The 18993-nt window shown below is 37.0% G+C and overlaps 1 protein-coding gene across 13 annotated transcripts in view; it reads left to right on the top strand.

Moving 5' to 3' along the window:
- Magi2 (membrane associated guanylate kinase, WW and PDZ domain containing 2) overlaps positions 1 to 18993 on the top strand; it is a 1248503-nt gene that overhangs the window by 1064045 nt on the left and 165465 nt on the right. For all 13 annotated transcript variants that reach the window (XM_048339896.1, XM_048339895.1, XM_048339899.1 and 10 more), the window contains one exon: positions 14471 to 14502. In XM_048339896.1, coding sequence (XP_048195853.1) covers positions 14471 to 14502 — 32 coding nt within the window. The remainder of the gene's footprint in view (positions 1 to 14470; positions 14503 to 18993) is intronic.

Genomic DNA, 18993 nt, shown 5'->3' with positions numbered 1-18993 from the left:
ATTAAGTTGTCAGCCGTGGGGATTCAGCAGGCTGCACGCACTCCTATGTGTATTGCTAACAGAGGGATGAGATAACCAGAAGCTCTCCAGAAGCTCTAGTGTGCTATGAACTTCTATTACATTTATCAAGGCCTGAATGTGGCATATGGCTGACATCCCTGAAGGCTTTCCTTCATTTTGAAATAGGATGATAAAATGACTCTAGAAAATTTCAGAATTATAGAGGGCTTTGTTCTTTGCTCAAAGGACTCTGTCTGTCTTGTATTCTTACCCTAGCTCAGCCGATGTGGGATTTTATCCAGTCTCTGATGAAGTGCTAGCTTTCTTTCCTAAGTAGGAACAGCACCTTGGAGTGATGATATAGAAGTGTCTCAAAAAAAAAATACATGAATGCACAGGATCTGCCCAGTAATTCCTCCTCCATCAAGCCACTCAGTGGTCACTGCTGCTGCCTTTTCTATTCCACTGGATGTAACACCAATAGGAAGTACCCAAACAGATATTTCAAGTTTTGTGCACTGATCTAGAAGATTTGAGGGCAAAATCATAGCAATTAACTAGTCTGCTAATTGCATAATAACCTGTCATCTCACTTTGGCAGAGTGCTGTGGGAAACGAATTGCAGACTTGGAGTCACGGGGGCTATGGCTGTTCTGATGCTGCCACCTCCCAACTTGTATGGCCTACAGACCTGTTTCTTCTGTCAGATACAGAAGAAGCAATTCTCTGTGCCTCCCTGCCACAGAGTTCATGAGAGGATATCTAACAGAACCAAAACTGCTATGTAAAATGATAAACTGTTGGTTGTGAGATGTTTTTCCTCAGATAGATAAACGTGTGAGTGTTGGTAAAAATGGGTATTGATTTTCTTTTATTCATTTGAAAATTTACATTGGAGAATCAATGACAAACAATACACATAAGATCTCTGTCATCAGAGAATGGATCAAGAAACTGTGATTATATATATAAATATATATACATATATATGCATGCAGTGGAATTCTATGCCTCTGTTAGAAAGAATGACATTGCCCCCCATTCGTAAGGAAATGGAAAGACTTGGAAAAAAATCATTCTAAGTGAAGTAAGCCAGACGCAAAAAACATAGACTCTATGGCTTCCCTCATTGCTAATAATTAGTATATATCTAGGATAGTCCTAGCAAATGATCACAATAGTTCAATTAGCTATGTACATATGATCACATAAGATGATGCTAAATGAAATGAACTCCAAGTTATGGAAATAAATGGTTTATCATTGTTGTTGTTTTCAATGTATGATGTGAAATTATGCCTTTTCTTTTATTTTTCTTCCCTATATTTTTACCCCTGGTGTCACTATTTGATTTTGGTACCCTGGGTATTATATATATGCTTATCTGAAGTAGGAAAGAGAAGGAGAACATAAAAATGGTGAGACAAAGGGTAAAAGGTGAATCAGTGCAACAACAATACTTAAAGACAATATGCTGTAAACCAACTGTACAACTCAAGGGGCAGGGACGAAATTGGGAAGGAGGGAAGGTGGGAGAAAAATGAGGGAGGAGGTACATGTTTGACAAGAAATGTACACACTGCCTTATGTGTATAACTGTAAACCCTCTGTACATTACCTTGACAATACAAAAATGATCCCTGTCATCTTGGAACATTGAGAATCATGGGATAGAGAAAAAGGCAATCACATGAAGTGTTCCCTCAATTCTGATGATAACAGATGCAAACACATTGGTCCAAGGAGGTTAATACTATAGATTGCATTGTGTTTTCACCTGCACACCAAATTTATGTATTGAAGTCCAAACCCCCAGGACCTCATACTGTGATCTGATTTAGAAAACTGAGGCACTTCATAGATAATAGACACATCTATGAATAGATATAAAGATAAAGTCATTCTTGATGCTAATCTGATATGATTTGTATCATTATTTACAAAAGCCAAGATACATGTACACAAGGATAATACCATGTGAAAAAAAGAAACAGAGATCTGGGCGATGCTGTGTAAGCCAGGGGACACCAAAGGTGACCAGCAATGCACCAAGAATCTGGGAAGGAGGCTGGAGTGTGTTCTCCCTTGCAGCCCTCTGAATAAACAAACTTCATCAACATATTGAGTTCAAGACTTCTAGCCCCAAGAACTGTAATACTATAAGTTTCCATTCACTATATTGATGTGATAGCAACTCAAAGAGTTCTAGAGACTGAAAGATGGTCCTTGACAGTAGAAGAGAGAGAACAAAGCAAGCAAAAGCAAAGTGCCAAGAAAGATGAGGTTTGACACATGGATGGCAACAGGCTAAGGATCTGTAAATGATTTTTCACTTTTTTTACAGCATGGGGAAGCCAATTTCAAGGTCTTCGGTACAAGAGGGTCATGATCAAATTTTGGAACAGATGAAAGAGGGTAAGGCAGGTGGCATGGAGATTGGCCACAGTGAGCCAGGCAGAACTTGACGACAGATGACTGAGAAACTGCACTAGATATGAGAGTTAAGGAATCTTTAGGAAGTAATAACCACAAGACTTGAAATCAACTTGGATTGCAGTGATACAAGATATTTGTGAAATAAATTTTATATTATACTCATCTCAAATCAGATCCTAAACAGTGACATTTTGTCAGTGAAACATTTTGACAGATTTTGAATTACACTTGTCTCAGTATGAGTGCTGTGGACTGGCCTCAACACTGTTACTGAGGCTAGGACGAGGTATTGAAGTGATTATGTCTTGCCTGCCTGAATACCTTCATACTGCCAGTCAACACTATAACTATTTTACTGTTCATGCATCAGTATGAAAAATCAACATTTTTACTCCCAAAAAGTGGGCCAGAGTGGCAAAGCTAATGCCCATCTTAACTGCCATATCTCTGAAGTCCTGCCCAATCTTGTTCATCACATTAATAATTGGAGATTTCCTCCATTAACAAGATTTCCCACCTGCTGTGCATTTTAAAAGGTCAAATCAGGGGATGAATTTATTATATTTTATTAGAAATATGTTCAGTCAGTGCTTGTATTTTTAAAGAAAAATAGTCTTGTATTAAAAAAAAAACTGCCTCAATGCCACCATTACCTGCTAAAATCCCATTTCCATCGGGTAGGATTGCTAATTGATAAAGATAAAATTCTTGATGAACTACATAACTTGTGGGAGGGGAGGAGGAGAAACCTGGAAGAGAGCAAGTGAAGGAGTAACATTGTCTACAAAGAAATGTACTTTTTACCTAACTTATATAGAGCCTATGTAGAGCCTATGTCCATCACATTTATAATAACAATATAAAACATTTTTAAAGATATAATTACCTCCGTTCTTGAGAATCCTTCTCAACCCAGCCCTTCAGGCAGCCAGCTAATCAGAGGGAGTATGAGACTTGGAATTCATTGCCCTCCTCATTTCAACAATATGTAAATCTCTTGTCCCCTCCCCCCCAAATAAATCCTGTGATTGCATATTTAGGTTTTCCTGTCCCCACAGCTATGTTTTGTACCGTGTCCCCCTTTATCCTCTCAGCTCACCAAATTCTTAGGCATCTACCTCCAACCGGCTGAGTCCTGCCTCAAGACCCATAGCTGCTAGACTGTAATAGGCATAATCCAGGGACACTTGAGAGTTGACCCAGGAAAGCCATCTTTATGCTGCAATGCGGGGAGGAGATGAGGAGGACAAAGACCTTGGTTTTTCTATTATGTATTCCCCAGTGTTTCTCTGGAGATTCTACAGGAGTACAGAGTGGTGCAGCTGGTGTGTTTTGGGGTTTTTTGGTGGGTTTTTGTTTGTTTTTTTTTTTTGGTGATTTTTTTTTTTATTTGCCAGTTCTGGGGCTTGAACTAAGGGGCTGAGCACTGTCCCTGGCTTCTTTTTACTCAAGGGTAGCACTCTACCACTTGAGCCATACCTCCACTTCCGGCTTTTTCTGTTTATGTGGTACTGAGGAATTGAGCCCAGGGCTTCATACATGCTAGGCAAGCATTCTACCACTACACCACATTCCCAGCCCCAGCTTGTGATCTTAAACCCCCGTGCTTACAGTGACAATCTGCTCTTTGAAGTGTCTCTCTTCTTTGACTCACTTTCTCCATTCTGCCATTTCCTACTTATTGAGGCTCTCATCACTGAGTCTGCTTTTGAGAGAACCCCAAAGAAAATAGTATCCATGGGCATTGCCTGTCTCTTTGTTTTATAAAGCAGTGGCTCATAAACAAGGGCCAATCATCTTTCTCCTGCTGTTCCATGGCAGAGACAGACGTAAGCTATGACTCTCAAAGGTAGATCCAAAAGAACTGCCATCCCTTTTCTCTGGGAAGCTCTACAGCAGAAGCTAGAAGTGAGCCAGACCCAAAGAAACATGGACTCCATGGTCTCCCTCATAGGGAATAATTAGCACAGGTTTAGGCTAATGTTATATCACTGTTGTAATTACTTTCAACATGCCACATGAAACCGTAGCTTCTATTGTTGATGACCCTCTTGTATCCCCTTTCTGTGGTTGTACCTGCACTATCTCTGTATCTTATCTGAGTACATTGGAAATCGTGTATACAGGTATTAGAACTAGGAAACTAGGGTAAAAAACTAGGGTAAAAAAGACAAACGATTATAAAAAAATACTTGCAAATCTGTTTAGTGTAAATCTACTGAACAACTCATGGGGGGTAAGGGAAAGGGGAAGGGGTAGGGGGGAATGAGGGAGGAGGTAACAAACAGTACAAGAAATGTATCCAATGCCTAACATACGAAACTGTAACCCCTCTGTATATTAGTTTGACAATAAAAATTTAAAAAAGAAAAGAAAGAAAATGAAAAAGAGAAAACCTAGGGTTAAGGAAGAGTCACTGCACCAACAATTCCCACCATAACCCTCACAAATTTATTCTTAATGTCTTATGTCTTGTGATTTGGTTACTGGAAAAAATATATGCTGTGAGGACTTTTCTCTATTACCATTGCCTAAGTGATGCTAATCAGAGAAGTTATTGACTCAAGTGAAGACTCGTTTTAATCTTTGGCTGGTTATAGTCATAAGAAGAAATAAATACCATTCTGACTGTTTACCAGAGCTTAGGTTTTTTTAGAAAAAGATAAATTTTATACACACACATATCACATACACACAATTACATACACATTTATATATGTATATAGACAAGAGGGAGAAATAATGATAAAGTTATTTTTTAGTAGATTATGCTACTAAATTCCATTTATAGTTAGGGAGTTGTGGAATAATTAGTATTGAAGATTAGGAGAGTGTAACACTGGAAAAGAATTACTGCAAACAGACACACACACACACACACACACACACACACACACACACACACACACAGAAGCCTGTCCACTTTTTTCCATATTCTTTGTGTATAACCTCTCTGCTATATGGCCTAAGAGATTACTTGTTTCCCTGTCATTTCTTTAAAACTCCCACTAATTTTGTCACCTTCAGCCTCCTTGAGTGAATTTTCCTATTTAGTCCCACCTCTGCCCTATGAAGATGGGGTGTGTGGGGTGTGGTTAAAACTACTCCACTGCTCTGAAAAGGACTTTGATGCCTCTCTCTCTCTCCTTAAGTCCTCCTAGTGCTCTAGATCACATTCTCTCTCATCAACTGTATGCATCATTTCTAATCATGATACCACTCCTGAGCACCAGACAATAAAGCCAGCTACTATAGAACTTCAGCACCTGAACCCAAGCTCATTTTAGTTCAACCTTCATAATGGAATTCAAACTATATTTGGACCCTAATACTGGACAGCACCTCACTCATTTTACCTAAAAACTAAACTGCCAAACTTCACTCCAAGAAGGATGTATTCCATATCTCTTACCTCAGCAAAGAACATTTTCTATCCAGGGTCCTAGGTTAGAAGCTATCATAGATTTTACCTCTCCTTTATATCACCCCTCTATCCTCCATGCTCCATCTGATCTCCTAAGTGTCTTCGGACGCTCTCTCTCCTACCCTCTTAACCCTTTGCAACCATTTTTTCCAGCAAATGTGTGGACTAGAGTATCGAGTGTCCCTGGTATTTGCTGAATGCTTAGAATAAAAAAGAAAACAGACCCCATCCCTAGTGGAATTTGTACTCTATAGGGAGATAGATATTAAACTCATAAGTAAAAGAAATTTAATTGTGTAAATATATTTTCATAAACATAATTAAAATTGTAATAATTGTCATATAAGGGGAAAATCCAGGACATATCAAAAATATATGATAAGGAAATTGGATTAAAAATACAAGGCCAGGGACAACTTCTCTGAAAAACTGACCCATTAAGAAGTCAAAAGTAGCTGCGAAAAGAGTTAGAAGAGTAAGCAAATGAAAGAACTTGGCAAACACCCTATGTTAGAAAAATCTGGTTTACTCAAGTAGCTCTAGTGAGCAAGGGGAACCCATGGTGTTTGGGAAGTAAGTAGTGGCTTATGTATTCAGGTTCTTGAGGGTTTTGTGTGTTATCCTAAATATAATTGGATTCCATTGAAATATAATCAGATCAGAGAAATCATCAAATTCACCATTGTGTCAGCTCAACCAACAGATGATAGAATGTGGTTTATAGTGTGGTGAACATAGGTGGAAAGAAGTGGAATTGAAATTGAATTTGGAAATAAGGCAGAATTTGGTTATAAAGCAATGAGAGAAAATTGTTAGGAATGACTTGCAGATTTCTATCTTTAAAACCAAGGAGTAGCAGGTAAAATTCTTCCAAATCAAGGAATAGTAAAGCAGATTTGAGGAGAAAAATAGCTAAGATTTCATTTTTATTATATTGAATTTACAATGTCTGCAAGATGCCCACAAACCAATACATATTCATTTAATGTTGACATCTAATTTCAGACATCTAATCTGTCTTTAATCACTTGAAAATATTTCAAGGTGGGCTTCTTTTTTTTCGTGACATTAATCATTTTAAATAAATCTCTCAGAACTGAACTTTTCTCTTTGTAAGTATTAATACCATTCCACATTTTCTTGGCCATTCTTTGTTTACAATGTTCCATATACCCAGAGCAGTTTTCTGTCTTTATTGCCCTTGCTTTTATTCAGAAGGTAAATAAAAAGCACTTTGTAGTTGTTGATAGTTTCTGTGAGACTCACCTCACTGTGAGGTTTAACCCCAGGGACACAATTCTTCCTCTTCCAGCACATTCCATTCCTTTCTTCTTTCATTATTGTTGAGGTTATTCATCTTGCATGATTTATTTGAGTCCATCCTTTAAATAGCTGAGTATATTGGAAGACAGCATGTACAGACTTACTGTTTTTAAATACTCACTCAAAATGTATGAAATGGTCAGATTGCTTTAGTTATAAGGAATAATGGGGGGGAAATGATCACCAAAAGAAACTTAATATGTACTTTTTAATTTTACTTACTATTGTTATAAAGGTAATGTACAGAGGGGTTACAGTTACATAAGTCAGATAAGGAGTACATTTTTATTTATTTAGTGTCAAAATGATGTAAAGAGGATTTACAGTTTCATACATAAGGCAGTATGTACATTTCTTATCCAACTTGTTACTGCCTCCCTCATTTTCCCCCCGCCAGCTCCCCCATTTCCCTCTCCCCATGAGTTGTACATTTGGTTTACAGCATATACTTTTGTAAGTATTGCTGTTGCATTGGTTCATCTTTTATCCCTGTCTCTCCATTTTGATATTCCCCTTCCCTTCGCTAGTTCCAGTACACGTATAAACAATATCTAGGGTACCAAAGTCAGTTACAGTGACATCAGGGTAAAACCATGAGGAAGAAAGACAAAAGAAAAAGGCATATTTTCACATGGTGTGTTGAACATAACAACAACAATGATAAACCACTTGTTTCCATAACTTGGAGTTCATTTCACTTAACATCATCTTATGTGTTCATATGTACATAGCTATTGAGCTATTGTGCTCTTCTGCTAGGACTATCCTAGATGTGTTCTAATTATTCCCAATGAGGGAAACCATAGAGTCTATTTTCTTTGGATCTGGCTCACTTCACTTAGTATGATTTTTTCTGAGTCCTTCCATTTCTTTGCAAATGGGGCAATATCATTCTTTCTAATAGAGGCATAGAATTCCACTGTGTATATGTACCACATTTTCTTGACCCATTTATCTATTGAGGGGCATCTGGGTTGGAGTGCATTTCTTTTGGGACTATGTTACCCCTTCCATCACTCTCTCCCAGGTTTTCTCTCCCATTCCCACCCACAAGTTGTATAGCTCATTTTCAACATAGTGTTTAATGAGTACCACTGCTGCATTTGTTCACCTTTTGTCCCACCTTTTCTCTGTCCCCCTTGCTCTCCCAAAGACAGATGAATGAAAAAGCAAGACAAAAGTAAAAACAGTAACAAAGGAAAAGTAAAACTTCTTGTTTCCATTCCCAGGACTTCATTACAATATATATTATTTTATGTGATCAAATGTACATAGCTACTTGCACCTTTGTGATCGCCTCCTAAGAATATCCTCCTATGGTCTCACTCTGTATGAATGTCTAGAGACCTATATAGTTTATCATGTCCCAGTCTATTTTTTCTATTGCCATCCAGATTTCTAGTCACATTGTATTTACCACCAGTGAGGGAAACCATGCAACCTGTGTTTCTCTGGGTCTGACTTAATTCACATAATATAATTCTTTCCAAGTCTTTCTATTTCCTTACAAATAAATAAAATGTCATTCTTTCTGATGGATAAGTAGAATTCCATAACAATGTTTACTTTTTTATCATTTTGCCAACATGGAATTTTCTTTGCACACAGAGCCTTCCATGCTTGCTAGGCGAAAGGTCATTTCTTAGCCTACGTTAGTTTTATTATGAGAAATTGCTCTTTCACCTACTTCAAACAGCTTAAACAAATTATCTAAAGGGACTGCAGGGCTTAGCCCATTTAATGAATTCCAATAAGAAATACATGAATCACTCAAAAACCAGAGGAAAGTGAATAATATCGAACCAGTTTTAATGGAAATTAGCTCATTACCGTGCCATCTTACATTTACCAAAGGCAGAATTTTTTTTTATGGAAAGCTTAGGCCTGTTTGCCGGCTAGAGAGAAAATGAAAATTAAGGATTAACATTATTAGTGGTATTTTTCTCTTCCAAATTAGCCCTAACTGGAGTTTCTAAAAACCCAAAGGCTTTGTTTCCCCCTCTTTGGGAAACCTGTTAAGAAACAACTTCCACTGTTACAAGAACCTCTGAACTATCTTCATAAATACAGTGGAAATGGGATGTTCCTTCACTGCCTGCTATCTCTGTCACAAAGGAGGATGAAAGATCCTGTGTGGTTGTCCATGTGGCCTTCCTCCCGCAGATGGTGTCACAAATTGGGGCAAAATTCCTTCCATTTCCTTCTTTCTTCCCCTTCATTCATACACATATGATATGTTCACACTTTACTTCTACCTTATTTTTCTCTGTTTTTTATTTTGTTACATTTTTAATGTAGAAAAAATACAATATAAAGTTTACCATCTTCACCTAATACACACAGTGTATTGTTGACCATGCAGATGATGCTCCTAAGCTGGTAGACATCAGAGCTCAGCCACACAGTGTTCATGGAGCATGGACCGTTCCCCTTATGCCTGAGTGGCTGGCTGGAAGTGGACGTGTCTGTTGCTTGAGGCCAATACACAGCATCCCAAGGGTCACATCACTAGTGCGAGAAAAGATCACAATTCAAATTATGAGCTCCACTCAATGCATGCCACTTTCACTTCATTTTGAAGTCAGAACACTGTAAGCCAAGTCATCATTAAGTCAGGGGCCATCTGTTTTAAAAGTGTATTGCTGAGTAATGTTAATTATATGCATGTTATTATGTTTCTTTTTTTTTAAGAAAAACAAGGGCACGGGGCTTTTAATAACCCATCTGCAATAAACAGGTCTTTATTTCAAAGTAACTCCTATTCCTTTTCTTCTGCTTAAAGGGAAAGAGAATTTTTGAAATGCTTCCCTGGCATCTCTGTCGTTTGTAGTAAATATGCTGTTTCCTATAAAATACATGGAGTTCTAGTCAGAATCTTCACAATCAGGTGTTTCAGCTAAATACAAGTTCTGCAAATATGAGTGCAGTTTATCAACTTGAATGTAAAAACTTGTTTAAAAATTTAGTTCTGTTCAGGGGAATTCCTGAAAAATGTCAAAAGCTGGCTTGGCATTGTTCCAAATCGATGATGTACTGATGGCATTAAGTTGCTGTCATTTTGCATTTTGATCTGTTACTGGATCTGAAGAAAGTTTACCATTGTGTTGCCCTGAGGAGATAAATAATAATAATCAATTACCACACGTGCACTGAGCGGCAGGCACAATGTAAAGGGGCTCTCTCTTCAGAGCTAGTAAACACTTTTGATAGTTTTTCATTTAGGATACATTGTATCAGGGGAAGTTCTGAAAGGAGCTACTCTGTGAGCCATTCTGCTTGTGAAAAGGCAATGTGTTAACTGCATAGAGGAATTTTAGAATGGTCTTGTTGGTATCTGGTGAGTTGGGTCCTCAGTCCAGGCTCTGATCAACAACAGATGGCCAACACAATCCAAATGGAACATGAAGGCACAAATGTAATGGTCTGAGATTTCTCCAATGCAAAACTCCTGACAGTAAAGGAAATATTAAATATTTTCCACCTATATATTCTCTTTAATGTTTACTTAGGTTATATATAAATCTTTCCTGTCTGAGGAAACCAGATATAGCAAAATATAAAATTCCTCGTGAAATTGAATTTAAGATAAACAACTAATGGTTGTATAAGCATATCCTGCGTAATATGTGGCTCTTGCTATGTATTAGTCATGTTTCTACTAAAAGTTATTGTTTACCTGACATTCCAGGTTAGCTGGGCATAATATATTTTATCCGGCAACCATATTCTTATAGCTTATTTAGGATTGCATTTCATTAGCAGGTGGAATTCAATTTAAATTCAATGTGAAGTCAGTGTTATTTTCTGTTCTCTGACATTTTCAGCCACTCTGGTTCTGTTTCTCCACCTATCTCACTGTGCTTTTAGATACCGAGCTACAATTACAGTTTAGTTTCATTTCTGCTTTCAAAGGAGAAAGGCCTCAGCAGTTGAATGCAGTGTGTTTTTATATCGATACTTCTATATTTCCTTATTAAATGCATCTAAAATTTCCCATCTGTTCTCTCTCCCTTTTCTTTTATGTCTTTACTCAAATTTTACTCATTTTTATAACTTTCAGGTTCCTTTCTTTTTGTTGTCTCAAGACTCAGTATCAACTAAATGAATTTACACATATAATTATACAGTAATTATATACATTTGCATACCTTGCTGAAGATAAAAAGTCAATAAACTCAATATGAACAATAGCAAATAAATCATTATAAAGAAATTTTAATCTCTCACTAGAAATCCAAAACACAGATTTTAATAGAAGTAGGAAAAGAGAAGCTGGAAACTAAAACCAACTTATTACTGTTATTTTAGAGGAGAGAGGGGAGAGATCTTTTTCTCTGAACTTGGTCTTATAGCAGGAATGACCTTAGATGTGAGAGGCTTGAGTAAAAGTTGTCTATGTCCTATCCTAAAAATGGTGGGTAGCACCTGTACTATGGCCTCTGAAGGAAGCTGTAAGAGCTAAGTATAGAAAACAATTTTTAAATAATTACGCTCAATGGAACCTATTCTTTACATTCACAGAGTAGTGATTCACTATATAACACATGTGTATGCATATCTATCTACATAAATAAATGCATAAGACTTCCTAGATTTGGGGAGTCTTTTTTTCTGTGATCTTTTCCTACCAAAATGATTACAGAAATAAATTCAGTATAATATCCTGTACATCTCTAAAGGAATTAAAATTTTTGACTTAGACTTTGATAGCTTTATAAAAATATTAATTGGAATAAACTAGTTTTCCTGAAGGATCCATCCCACAAGAAATGATAGTACAAGTCTAAATATAGTATTTTGACATTGATGTATAGTACTACTAATAGTATTTTTGTAACTCATCCATTAAAGTTGAACGGAAAACTGAGGTTTAATCACTTGAAAACTTGACCTTCTGACTTAAGGTAGATCAAATTGAATATATGCAAAATAGATGTTTTCTATTTATTATTATTTAAATGTTTATAGCATGATTCACATTTTATTAATGAAAAGCAAAGGAGCTCACGTGTTACTTATTTTCAAGAAAATCTGATCATTTTATTTTACTACCTACATTATTAGTTAGTGTGCAGCAGGCAGCTTTGACAAAGACTAAAAGTGGACAGCCATCACCTCAAAAATGTCAGTGTTATTATCCCAGAATCAGCCATGATGGCAACTGGAGGGAAGCCCTGGGTCCTGTCTGTGTGTGAGGTCAGCATAAATGCAACCATTTACAAATAATGGGGAATCAAAATGCCTATGATAGCAGATGAAAGGTGGTCAAATGAGGCCTCCTCTCTCCTTGTCTGCTCTTAGCCAGTCTCCCACACTAGCACCATCTTTAGCACCATCACTGCTGATCAGGTGATTCATACATTTTCATCAGAGGAGGAGTCACTTTTGTAAAACAGTGTTGCACGTAGAGATGAAAGCTCTGTAACAGTGGAACCATTTTCATTGCCTTTGTATCAAAGTCTGAGAAACTTGCAGCACCTATCAAAGGTAAAATAGCAAATAGTCAGGATTTGTTTCAGCATTCCAGAAAAGGGTGATAACACAAAGGTACTAGTGGAATGTTTTGACATTGGGAAAATGCATACAATGACATCTTATCACAAAAGGAAAAAAAAGACCACTATTGCTGGAAATTCCATGAAAGAAAAAATCAATTTTTGTTGAAAATAATGATAAACTGACCTGTAGGAAATTGTTTTAGCTTATGATCAAATTACTTTCAATGTCATTTCTCAGAGGGAACCAAGGAGATAAATGTGTTTATTTATTTGTAATTTTTGTTCTCAACTCTACAAAAAAGGAAATATATATATCATAATTAAATTATAATAAATAACACATTAGACAGATTTTTTTATCAGGTAAAAGAGCAAAGAATACTGTGTGAAGCAGGAAGAAAAGGCTAAGTCTATAGAGCACTAAATTTAATTCTGGGTTCAAGAAGAACCATGGAAGAAGACAATTTATATAATTTCACTATTTTTATAAAGATGAGTCATCATTTCATCACAACCTTACACTGAGATACAATTAGTATTTTGCTATACCTAAGTTTAAATTTTAAACACAGGAAATACAGATTTTTGTACAGATTTTTGTAGTTATTTCCTACACATGGGTTCTGGTGGTCAACTATTCCTATTTTGGGCATCTCCATCCTACAGATGATAAGCATAGCATGTGATGCATCTTCAGTGTTTCATTTTAATTGGATATTTTATCAAGTATCACCTACTATTCACATTAAGAAAAAAATGTTGAAAGAGGGAAAATATGATTCATGAAGAAAGTAATTTTGTTTTGTATGCTAACTCTAGTTTATATTATGGCCAATTTATATCAGTTCCTACTTTTAAAAACTGATTCTATATAATAGAACAATAATTTTCTAACCATTCTACCATTTGTGATGCTAAAACAGGGGCTCGTAATTTTTTTTTTTAATTTGAAGGTTTAGATTCATTCAGCTAAGAAAGATTTGCGGCTTCAGATGAAATATTGGGTGAGCACTGGGGTAAAAAAAATTACAAAATTGGAATCTTTTTTGAGAGATGATATTGGTGGGCAGTCACCTTAAAACACCACAGTAGGGGGCTGGGGATATGGCCTAGTGGCAAGAGTGCTCGCCTCGTATACATGAGGCCCTGGGTTCAATTCCCCAGCACCACATATATAGAAAATGGCCAGAAGTGGCACTGTGGCTCAAGTGGCAGAGTGCTAGCTTTGAGCAAAATGAAGCCAGGGACAGTGCTCAGGCCCTGAGTCCAAGCCCCAGAACTGGCAAAAACAAACAAAAACAAAAAAAAACACCACAGTAGGATCCAATTCATAATAGAGTGATACACAACATTTTTCAATTTAAGAATTAAAGCTTATTGATTGAGTTTTAGCTTTCACAAAGCTGGTACATGAAGCAGAATCATTTCTTACACTAAGCAAAGGTACTTACCTTTACAACTGTACATTTTACCCTGTTTACTCTCATCGTTGCTGCTAAGGCTGTTGAGAGATATGCTCACAATGCCTCAGGTATGGACCTCCATGGCAGCTGCTTGCCAGAGCACTCGCCTTTCTGTGCCTGAGAATTCTCAGTTGTCAAATAAGAAAATGTTCTCTGACTCTGAAATTATTGAAGCTCCTTAAAGAGAACTGGATAGCCATTGAGGATTTTTGTTGCTACTATTGCTATTTTACCTTATTTAAAGTGAATTATAGTCTTCAATCATGTCATCTGGATTGGTAGTATGGTGCACTGTTAAAATTCCAATACTCTCTTCTTCATTGCAGGTTTCTTTTCTCCATGGAAAACTCCAAAGCCTGTAAGTTGAAATTATTATACTTCTTTCTTTATTCCTAGTTACTATAGAAATCCATTAAATAAGAGTTGAATTGTGTGTCTTTAAAGTCTCTTCCTCTGAGATTCTGTGATAATAAAAGAATAAATGTGTGTGCCCTTCTTTGGGAAGGAGAAAGTACTGGGGCTGAACTAAGGACTTTGTGCTTACCTGGCAAGCATACTACCACTTGAACCACACCTCCAGCCCTTTTCACTTCAGCTATTTTTCAGGTAAAGTCTTATACTTTCTTCCCAGACCAACCTCCAATAATGATTCTCCTAATATCTACCTCCAAGGTAGCTAGAATTGCAGCTGTGAGCCATTACTCTCCTTCTGACTCCGTTTGTCTCATATTTTCCCCTCAAATAAAAGAATAACTTCTCTTATTCATCTGTAAGATGCCCATTTTTAAAATATACTGACAAGATGAATACTAACATTATTCAGGCTAATAGAATAAAAAATGCCCTAAAAAACCTTTTGGTTTTCCCCCCATCACAAATACTATACAATATTTTTCACATAGAAGGTTTTTTTTTTCATTTCTTTATTGTTAAAGTGATGTACAGAGTGGTTACAGTTTCATACGTAATGCAGTGAGTACATTTCTTATCCAGCTTATTTACCTCCTCCATCATTTTTTTGTTTTTTTTTTTATTAAGAGTAACAATTCATTGACAAATAAAATGACATCTGAGAATTCAACAATACAGTATCTTATATAACATACGTTTTTCCAATGAAAAGGATGTTATTAACCAATCTCTTCCTGCCCATCAACTAGAATCCATCAATAACTCATCCACATCACACAAGACAGCAGAGCAATGACTTATGAGGAATAATATTAAGGCACTTTAAATAAAAAAATACATAGTATAAAACATGTTCCTAAAAGTCATTGGCCTTGACAAAGGAAAAAAGCTGTATATTTTTGGTAAATAGACAAGAGTTGAGAATTTAAATACTTCATCTGTCTCCCTGATGGCTTGATTTGTATACTGGTTACAAAGAGGGAAAGGTCAGCTCTTTTGGTATGTTCCCACTCATGACTGAGAAGCCAGGGCAGCATCCTGACTCCCATCACAGTTCTTCAACTGCTTTGCACTGAAAAGGCCAGTTACTTGATTCCAACTATTTGATCATTATAGGGATAGCATATGGAAGGGCTCCTCCCTCATTTTAAAAGCAGTGTAAAGTATAGGGCCTGCAGTCTTGATGTGCAAAGTAAACATAATTGATGAGAAATTTAACTCTATATATTTATATTTATATTTGCATATTTACATAGAAATATATGTATCTGCATATTGTGCACATGAAGACATATTTATCTCTTTATATGTACATGTTCCAAGTATATGCATATGTAATTAGTACTATAATAAATGTTCAAATTTGTATTGTATCTTAGCTATATATAATGTGTATTCTAAACCTGGTAATCACTCAGATTGATGCTTCTGGAGCTTCAGACACTGGTGATCTGTCATCCCCTAACCTCTCCAGGCTCATTTCCCTCATGGGACATGGTGAATTTGTATGCCAACATAGGAGGCTAGTTAATTGTAATAATGTTTTTGCAAAGATAAATTAGCCAACTTGGCTTAGCAATTAGAGATGTTCTTTACTTGCCATTAAGTTGAAACTCTTGGTGTTCATCACTTATCCAGCATTAAAATGAAATACCAGAGAACTAAAAGAGAACTAGCTGATCTGAGCTCAATCTTTCAGGTTTCTATTCATGACTGGTTAGCCCCATTGTATGGAAGCGCTTGATATCACAGAAGGTGGTGGAACAGGAGTGCTTACTTGCTCAGCAAGGGAGAAGAGAGAGTAAGGAAGAAGAAGGGGACAGGGTCCCATAATCCCCTCCAAGGACAACCCTGATTAACCTAAGGATGGCCCACTGGACCTTTTTTGTACCCTCACTTCCCAAGAGCACCACCCTGAAGACTAAGCCTTTAACACAGGAACCTTTGAGAGACATTCAACATGCATACTGTAGCACTATTAATTACCCAGGTCCCAAAAGCAGTGGGTAGTTTCATAGAATCTCATGGTATGATGACTTAGAACATACTACCCTAACAAGAATGTCTCATCCTAAAATTTCTGTAGTTTTTGTGGCCAGGTAGAAACTCTTGCCAAGCAACTCCTCATTCAGGATTTCACTCATCTAGTCTACATAGAGAACCTCAGATGGGAAAAAAATCAGCCCTCATTGGGCTTAGTAAATCATTGGTGATGCATGTGACCTGGAAAAGAGGACTTTTAAAATTGAATTTGGCTTCTCATATCCAGCTTCTAAATAGATCTTTCCTTTTCTTTGTCATTCTCCATATCTTAACAAGAAACCAACCTTGAGCCTCATCACAGTACCACAATTATGCAATCTTGTGATTTCCTTATATGGACCACATTTATACAAATTATGTCATTTGGCCTATTGCAGCATTTGCTGTCATTATAGTAATTACACCTATAATCAATAATTTTTTTAAAAAGGCTTTATACAACTCAACATACAGTTAATCCTGAACCTGTATATCTGTGTAAAAGCTGAGACTTGGACCTCCAGGTCTCAGGCTAAGTGAAGATAGAAAGCATTTGATTTAATGTCTTGGGTGTATCTTCTTGAAACAATTTAGACCTAAGATTTTGACAGTGACAGCACATGTGGCCTAACTGTTTATGGCTAGGGCGCTGAAGGCATACTACCTATGTTCAAGTTTCACTTCTCCTATTTCCTATGTGTCCTTAACATACTGCTTGCGTTCTCAGTGTCTCAAGTTCTACATGTACAAAATGAAGATAATGGCAGTACTTCTCCTAAGATTATTGTGAGAATTCTCTGACCTAAACTGAAGAAAGTGCTTTACAACAGTGCCTCTACATGTTAAGCTCAAAAATATAAAATTCTATCACCATAAAAAGCAGAACCCTGATATACAAACCCATAATGCATGAAAGGATATACAATAATATACTCAGAATATATCAATTCGTGCACTTCCCCCCCGCAGAGAACTAGAACTAGAACTTATTCTAAGTATTTAGAATAAGAACAAAAAACATCCTGAATAAGATCTAACTTCCTGTTGGACCTGTGTCACTCAATGACCCTCTTCAATCTTCTTTGTCAACATCTTAAGCTAATCTACAGGAGGAAAGTCATCTCCTGCTTAACAAGTAGGACCCTAATCATAGTAAGTTCTCACTCTCTTCATCTGGAAGGAATCCAAGTTTATTTTGTAAATACAAAATCAAGCCAAATGCCTTCTCCTCCCAGCCTTCCCTAAAATAGTGACAGGAGTAGATTTAAACTACTCCAGCCTCTATGAGAAGAAAACAAATTTGGGACAGAATATTTTATGCTGGTGAATATGCCTTAGTCATAAGCCTTCTGCTCCCTGTGAACATCCCAAAGAATCAGAAACTAAAGCTAAAAATAATCACAACAGTCCTCTTAATGACTGACTTTTTCTGTTTGATGCCTAGGTACATTCACTCTGTCCACTATGCTTTTGTTTGGTCATGCATTCATTCATTTTGGCTAGTAGAGACACAGATTTTCTCCCAGGTGGAAAACAACTTCAAATTGGGGACCCATGGCTCATACCAATAATCCTAGCTACTCAGGACACTGAAATATAGAGGACTATGGGTCAAAGACAGCTTGGACAGAAATTCTATAAGACCCCATCTCTAAAATTACCAACAAAAACCAGACTGGAATCATGAGTCACCTACTAGAGTTCCAGCCAAGCAAGCCAAGCAAGAGTGAGGAAGTACTAAAGAAAACGAGAGAGAGAGAGAGAGAGAGAGAGAGAGAGAGAGAGAGAGAAAGAGAGAGAGAACTTTCTCCTCTTGTCATACTCAAGTGAGATATTTATAAATATTGATTCAAGTATGGACTAGACAAGGAGAAGCCCAACAAGATACCAAGTTGATTTGGGAAACAGTAACTCACAGCTGTAATCTTGGTTACTTGAGGGAATGAGATCAGCATCATGGTTTGATCGCAGCCTGCATAGATAAATTGGTGAGACTCCTTCTTATAGTGGTAAAGGCATGTCATCCCAGCTATAATGGAAAACCAATATAAGCAGATCACAGTCCAAGTATATGACCTCAAAAATAACCAACACAAAAAGGGCTGGAAACATAGTTCAGTTACAGAATACATGCCCAGTAAGCAGTAGGACATGGGTTCACAGACCAGTACGGCCAACACAAAAGAACTACAGTCCAGAAATCAGTATCTGACAGATAACACCAATTCTTAGTAGATCAAACCCAGGAAGGCATCAGGTAAGTGAGGGAGACAGGATCAGAATCCAGAAGGTTTATGAAATTAGAAAGATACAGTGTCCAAGTGGAAATCAAAAGTCTAAATGTCAAGGTATCTCAAGAAATAAGGAGGAAGCCATAGAGCCAATCCTTGGATACTACAGCCTGGCCACCAAAGGT

Source organism: Perognathus longimembris, chromosome 2 (genome assembly GCF_023159225.1).
Source record: "Perognathus longimembris pacificus isolate PPM17 chromosome 2, ASM2315922v1, whole genome shotgun sequence".
In the NCBI taxonomy this organism is placed as follows: Eukaryota; Metazoa; Chordata; class Mammalia; order Rodentia; family Heteromyidae; genus Perognathus; species Perognathus longimembris.
Note: the sequence above shows the minus strand (reverse complement) of the source record. Positions and strands in the feature narration are given on the sequence as shown.